General features: G+C 34.1%; 1 protein-coding gene across 1 annotated transcript; it reads right to left on the minus strand.

Annotated features, from left to right (window-relative positions):
• Positions 1-4,181: 4,181 nt before the first annotated feature.
• Positions 4,182-5,609, minus strand: LOC127132528 (uncharacterized). Its single transcript, XM_051061491.1, has 2 exons — positions 4,680-5,609; positions 4,182-4,499 (listed from the first exon to the last, which is right to left on the minus strand). The coding sequence occupies exons 1-2, from the start codon at positions 5,482-5,484 to the stop codon at positions 4,414-4,416; spliced, it is 891 nt and encodes a 296-aa protein (XP_050917448.1). The 5' UTR covers positions 5,485-5,609; the 3' UTR covers positions 4,182-4,413.
• Between the last annotated feature and the right edge of the window lie 1,715 nt (positions 5,610-7,324).

Raw genomic sequence — 7,324 nt, forward strand, 5'->3', positions numbered from 1 at the left:
TGTAAATATGATGTGAAAGAAAAGAAAAAAATAGAGAAAATAAAAATGAATGCTTGCTTGGAAGAAAAATAGTGAAAAACAAAAATTGAGTTGTGAAATAAGAGTTGTGAAGGTTTCAAATGAGAAATAAATGGAACGAAGTTGAGATGTGTGAATAATGTACAGTGAATGTCTCTTTTGCATCGGCAATTTCGTTTTCAATGGCCTTAGAAATGACCCTTGTTTGTTAACCTAACCAAGCTTCAACCGAAAAGCCCTTAGTGATCTTCGTGCTTCCACATTACCATTTATAATTGTTAGACATTGTATGAATTGAATTGATTTCTTCATTGTTTGTTAGAGAGTGAGATTATTCCCGCGGTTACAAACGCGTAATTTCTTCAATCCTTATTCGAAGAGGAGAGATAGGGTGATTCATTCAAGATAATATTGTTGTAGATAGATACATATTTCGCATTCTTACTAAGTCTTAGTTCTTGTGTATTATTTTATTCTAATCGTTGGAAATTTGTATCTGCTGATTCACTTGTGTTTGAGCCGTTTTATCCGATTTCGGAGAAACCTTTTTCTTAATGCAAATCCTCTTGTCCTTCAAGAGGCATACTTTGCTTGAGGACAAGCAAGAATCTAGTTGGGGAGAGTTGTTAGATACCCAAAAGTGCTTATTTGAGCTATCAAATATGGGCATCTTTCACTCCGTTTCCTTGCTAAAGTGTTCGAAACAACCTTTGTTTTTGATGAATTGCAATACAATGATAAACGATCTTGGTACCTTTGATTTGTGTGTTATTGTGTAGGAATTATGCATGAAATAATAGAAAATGAAGCCACAAGAAAGTTGGCAAAGGGACCAAAGAAAGGATGCATTCATCAGCTTGCTCGCTAGGCGAGGGCTATGGCGAAGGGCTCGCTAGGAGAGCGCCCAGCGAGAACCCAGCGAAAAGCTCCAGTATTTTACAGTGGCAAACATCAACAAACTCGCTAGGCGAGCTGCCAGCGAAGTGTGTAGCGAACACGTCCAGACTTGGTGAAAAGCGCAGCCAGCACTCACTCGCTAGGCGAGCCATTAGCGAGCTCCCAGCGAGCATTCCAGTAGCAAAACCTCTCAAGCTCGCTGGAGCGAAGGTTGAAGCGTGGGCTTCGCCTAGCGAAGGTTTTGTTCGCCTAGTGAACATGCCAGTCTGGCAAAGGTTATTTCTCTGGGCGCAGGTGCCTCAGGTGCCTCATTTAGGGGCTCGCTAGGCGAGCCATTCTTCTCGCCTAGCGAGCATGACAGCTCAGTAGCAGCTCTATAAGTAGCAAGGGCTACTTTTTGGAGCCATACTTTCACACCTCCATACTTTTGTACTTTTAAGATATTTTCCAGCATTGATCTAGGGATCTTTTGTGACCTAGAAATCATTTCTCTTCATCTCTTAACAATCTTTCACAAAAAGAAGGTGGATTCCCATCCAATCTCGATTATTCGACTCGGATGTTGATCAACCTTCTTCCGAAACTTGTTGACCAAGCTACCATGAAAATGAGTAGCTAAGTCCTTCATTTTGTCAAGGTTAGATGTAGATGATCATTAGCTTTGTGTGTAAATGGGATGATCTTCATTTGTAAACTCTTTAATGGTGAATATATGGTGAAAACTTTGTTCTTATTCAAAACTCTTTGTGTTGGTTTATGATCGAGAGATGTTTACCAACTCTTAACCTAGGTTTTCATCCAATCTTGTTTGTTAGCTAGAGATAGTAATGAATGATTTTGTTCACCATAAGGTTGAACCAAAAAGTTGTCATTTTGATAGATTGTGTTAGAGATAAACAATGGATCAAAATGGGAAAACTCACAATGTGTGTTAGAGATAAACACATTGGGAGGACTTTGTGAAATAGTTTATCATCTAAAGGAGTTTATAAGTTTTGTTGATCGAACATATACATACAAAGTGATCGTCGAACCCTAACTTTGGCAATATTTCTCAAATATTAAAACCAAAACTTTTACCGCATTTTATTACACTTTTATGCAAGATACCGTGACAAACACCAAAACCCCATTGTTACCTTAAGCTAAGAATTAAAACAACTGTCGAAAGACGGTGATATCTCACAATCCCTGTGGAGACGATAACAAAAACCTGACACTTAAAATTACACTCAACAGAAATCAAACATGATTGAAAATTTTCTAAGTACCAAGTCAAATGACCACTTCTTCCACCTTGAATAACTTTCTCTATGAGCTTCAAATGAAAATGATTTCGTCACCAAAGTTGTATCTCATTCATTCCTCTTAAATTTTGTCACAAATTTGACACCATTTGGATTTTGCATGAGGGAGTTATGGATTTTAGAAGTTGAGGAAAATTGCTTGTTCAATGGTAATTACCCAAAATGACCTATAATATTTCCTCTTGTCACATGCCCTTGCAAGTAGATTTAGACATTTATCAAAGAATAAAATTTGTAGAATACATTGAAATGGATATCATGAAAAATGAGCAAGTTATGGTCCTTGGAAGCTGACCTCCTAACTAGGACACAAACAAAATGAACTATAATCTTTTACCATAGAAAATGACTTTCCAAGAAAAATTAGCTCTTGATGTCAATATGAAAGTTATTTGGAATGTAATAAGAAGTAACTTTTATCTTAGAATCATTTTCATATGACAAAAATTGTAGGTGATAGGGTCTAGGGAACCCTAGTTTTGACCAGTTGACTTTCTCTAGTCAACTTCTTTGAACCAACTTGCAAACTTGAAGTTATCTTGATCTTTAGGACTCATGAAGGATCATATATGCATAAGATGAGGTAATATGAAGTATCCCTTGATATCTTTGACCAATTGTTAAAGAAACTTGTTGAGGAAGTCACACAAGATACCCAGATGAATTAGGGCTTCCAAGGAAAACAAGTTTCAAACTCTTAATGAATTTTTCATCAAATTGACAAATGAAGAATATGGGGATCCATATATGATGTTTAGAACCAAAGTGGATCATTGTGGTATTGATCTCTTTGCTTTGAGGGTCTCAAACCCTAGTTATGAGCTTGCTAAGGCACAAACAGATGTACACACTACCTACAAAAGAAACAAAGATATATATAGATATATTTTTGGTATTTTGGTTAGTAAATAAAAAGAAATAAAGTATGATACAACCAAAAGTGTTTGGTGATCTCTCTCAATGCAAGCCCAGTGAATGAGAGGTAAGGAGGATGCCAAGATGTGATCCCAAAGTCAATGTAAATGATGAGATATCATAAGGGATCTTATGGTCAAAATTGGAGTCTTACAGTAACCAAGTGTTTCAGATTATTAAGCTCATTAATTGTACCCTCCACCTCCAAATCTAGAATGTCAAAAACATTAATGTTCCAACTCCTCAATTACCCTTTAAATTTTTTAACTTTTCTTTCAAAACAAATGCAATTTTGCCTTTTCCCTCCATTGGTCTCTAACAATTCTCCACAAAAGGGACAAAATTACAATGTTCAAGCCAGTAGTTAAAGAATTTAAAATATTTTGGCCCCAATTGAATTTATTTTCTTCCTCAAAAGTCCCCTTCCTACATCTATTGGTTTTCGCTAACACTATATAGAACCATTATTCCTTAAAATTACGAATTTGCATTATTTACGCATTTTGGTTTTCGCTAACACTATATAGAACCATTATTCCTTAAAATTACGAATTTGCATTATTTACGCATTTAGTATTTCTTCGATCTTAGATCAAGATCAAATGATTAAAATTATAAATTAAATGCTTTTTATTTAATATATATTAAAAGTTATATTTAAATTTAAATCGTTTGATCTTGATTAACGATCGTCAAAATATCAAATATGTGATTGCAACGAATTATGATATGTATCTTATATTATTTCTCCTTAACTAAATCATATAAGAATTATTTATCCAAAAGGTTTCTAAAATTTAATTCTTTCTCAAATCTCAATTTCAGTTTTTCAATAAGAAACTCACAATCATTAAAAGAAAAGTTATGTAAATATTGATTAGTGACTAACTCATCAAACATATATTTAATAACTGACTATAGGTCTCCCAACAACCATTAAGATTTGCTTCATGTTTTATGCTTCTTCACATTTCTACTACTCCAATTTCATCAACCAATCACATTACCTTTCTATTATTCATATATATCACAACTTCTCAATCATATCAAAACACTCATCCTTTAAGCAGTTAATGAACCAAAAAAAACGTACACTGTACATATGAAAAGTTACCATCACTTGAATCCAAAAATCAACCACTCTTGGGGAAAAATTTATGACAAAAACTCTACTATCTGATCATAGTGTAAAGAAAAACTTAACATAATATAATAATGTACACTGTCACAATCACCAAAAAAAAACAACTAGGTATGAAGTAAGAAGAAAATTGTGTCATGAGCCGTATTTGCTGGCAGACGCTATAGCTACCGCCTGCGCCCACACTTTCAACCGTGCCTTCACATCTCTTGGATCATCACCTAAACAACACGATGAAGAAGAAAAAAAAGTCAAATTTAAACTTAATTAAGCTGTTGTCACATTGTTTGTGTCTCTGTGTCTTGTGTCTGTGTTTCCTTCCTCAGATATATTTTTTCAAAGGTGTCAGTGTTATAGAGAAAAAATAGCATAAGAATATTTATGTTATAATCGAGACTTACCAGGACCGGAGATTCGCCAATTAGCAATAGGCGAATTACCGCCACTACTAGTATTATTATCAAGTGTTGAATTAGAGAAAGAAACCGCGGATATTCTTTCATGTTCCAACTCAAATCCAAGATCTCTACAAGCTTTAACTTCTTCCAAATCCATACACAAACTCCTATTCCCACCTTTAGGTCTAGTAATCACCATGACACCATTTCCATTACTCTGATCACTCTCACCACTATTCCCTCCATTCTCCTTCATTTTCTTCTTCTCATCCCATAAATTCTCCCAACTACTTCCCCTCTCAAACACACTCTCCATCCTCCTTCTCCTCCTCCCCCTCCTCTTCCCAGAATCACCACCACTGCTCTTTGTTTTTGTTTTTGTTTCTTTCCTCACTTCATTCTCACTCGCATAGTCTTTCACTCCAATCACCGGAGTCGCCGGAACCAAGTTCCTCCTCCGCGGCGGTGTCGCCGGTAACGAATAACAACTACCTGACTCATTCTCAGAGCCAGAAGACAAGCCGGCTTCCAGTAACCGATCATCTTTTCCTTCAGCTTCATCGTCTCCATCAGCTTCGAAACTCTCAATGGACAAGTGTGACATACAAACGGAAGCTAGATTTTCAACATCATCTTCAACACCACTGCTCGTACAAACCGAAAGCCGTGATAAATTATGGTGATTCTGATGATGATGATGATGATGATGGTGGTGAAAAAGATCATTCGTATCATCATCTTCTTCTTCATAGTCTTCACTTCGTAACGAAGATTGAGTTGTCGTCATCATAGTTTCATCTGAAGCCATATAAGAAAGAGGAGTGTATATAGTAAATAAGGGGGTGTGGTGTTTTGTTGTGTTGAGTGTTTAGAGAATGTGAATCATTCGTTTCTTGTGATAAGGTAGAGAATTACTAGTAGAGGAGCATCTTCAATCAACTACTCTATTTATGCCAAATTTTGATACGTTTTCTTTTCTTATTTTTAATATTTTAAAAAAATTAATAAATTAAAAAAAATTAATTAAAAATATACGGTTGATCACTTGATCTCATCTAATATTAATTTTGGCTCGTGTGCCAGGTGATGACGTGGCGGTCAAATTTTCGATGGAAAGTGGATTAATGGGATTGGATTGGAGTTAGTTAGATCAAAAGTTTATTTTTTATAATTTTTTTAGGGTCGGTTGTGATATTATTATTAAGTGATTATTGTTACTATGTGAGAATGTGATTTTTTTTTTAACTCAATGTGTAGAGTTGTTATCTAGTACTGGTACCACGTGATTAACTTTGATTTGAGGATTAGTAAATTGATATGGTTTATACATTCAAACAACACGGAATTAACGCGGAAATTAGTTAATTAATTTAGTAATACTACTAATTTGGGTAAGATGTAAAAGGATAAAAAGGGAAATACGTTATGAGTTTTTTGAGCATAATGATGATAGCGTTTATTTTTCAACCAACAGCAAAAGAACACAATTCAATTATTTGGATGGTGCCAACTGGATTGTGTATTCTATTACTACCTTTACCTCAGGGCTTATTTATTTTATTTCTAATTTTCAAATCTAACCTCAACAGAAGAAAATAAATAATTTTTTTTATCTCCACGTGCAACTCTTGCTATGTAGTTTGGCCCATTTTTCGTAACGGATTCAAGACACCTGTCCACGTTTCTTAAGCTTTTGATTATTTATATTGTATCATGATTATGACCTTTGACCAAAAATTCAGAAATAAGGAATAGATTAAAATGAAAGGATATATCAATTGAGTTTCAACGTTTTGAATAAAATTATAGTGTGAAAACAAAATTATGAAAATCAATACTATGAAATGAAGTGATATGTGGGTTTTTATTTAAATAAGTCACTCTTATTTTTGTTTTTTTATATAAGATGATATACTTGTCCAAAAAAAGCTAAGAATAAACTTAACAAATATAAGGAAGGGGTCTCAGTAAATATCATGCACTTATATAATTTTTAATTTATTTATCAGAGATTTGGAAGAATGAATAGTGGTTTATTTATAAAAAAGATATAATTTTTTTTAGATTCATTGAATATTCAATTATCTGGTCCATTACACAATCTCAATACATTGATTATTTAATTAATCTAGAAAGTAAATTTTCTCTTATAAATAGGATCAGAGATAGTATTATTCAAAGTAAGATTATAGTTGACGAGTCTATCGCACACCAATCTTCTCGTAAAGAATTGACGAACTTGAACTTGATCTGACAAACATTTTGTGACATCTTTTTGGTTCTGCGAACTAAGTTTAGGAAATTGTGTCCCCTGTATCTATTGGTTGATCATATCTTTCAAAACTTTTGAGTAAATTTCGACCACTAAATTTGAAATTTTTTCCTTCCAAACTAGCTTCATCCCATGCAACATCGCCCATATTTTCGCAGGGAGAGCATCACACAACCCTATTTTTCGAACATAGTTTATCACCCAATTTCGGAGAAATCCTTTAAAAGATTTCTCACTTATAAATATTCAAGTCTTCATTTTTCTAATCAATGTGAGACTTCCCCACATTTTGTTTCTCAAAGTTGTTAATCACATTTTTTTCTCAAAGTTGTTAATCACACTTTTTTCTCAACCCATGAACGTAGACGTCTTATAA

Source organism: Lathyrus oleraceus, chromosome 3 (genome assembly GCF_024323335.1).
Source record: "Lathyrus oleraceus cultivar Zhongwan6 chromosome 3, CAAS_Psat_ZW6_1.0, whole genome shotgun sequence".
Lineage (NCBI taxonomy): Eukaryota > Viridiplantae > Streptophyta > Magnoliopsida > Fabales > Fabaceae > Lathyrus > Lathyrus oleraceus.

Coding starts and splice junctions, on each gene's coding strand:
- LOC127132528 (XM_051061491.1), bottom strand. CDS start 5,484: ATGGCTTCAGATGAAACTATGATGACGACAACTCAATCTTCGTTACGA. Junction 4,500..4,679: donor TTGGCGAATCTCCGGTCCTG/GTAAGTCTCGAT, acceptor CGTGTTGTTTAG/GTGATGATCCAAGAGATGTG.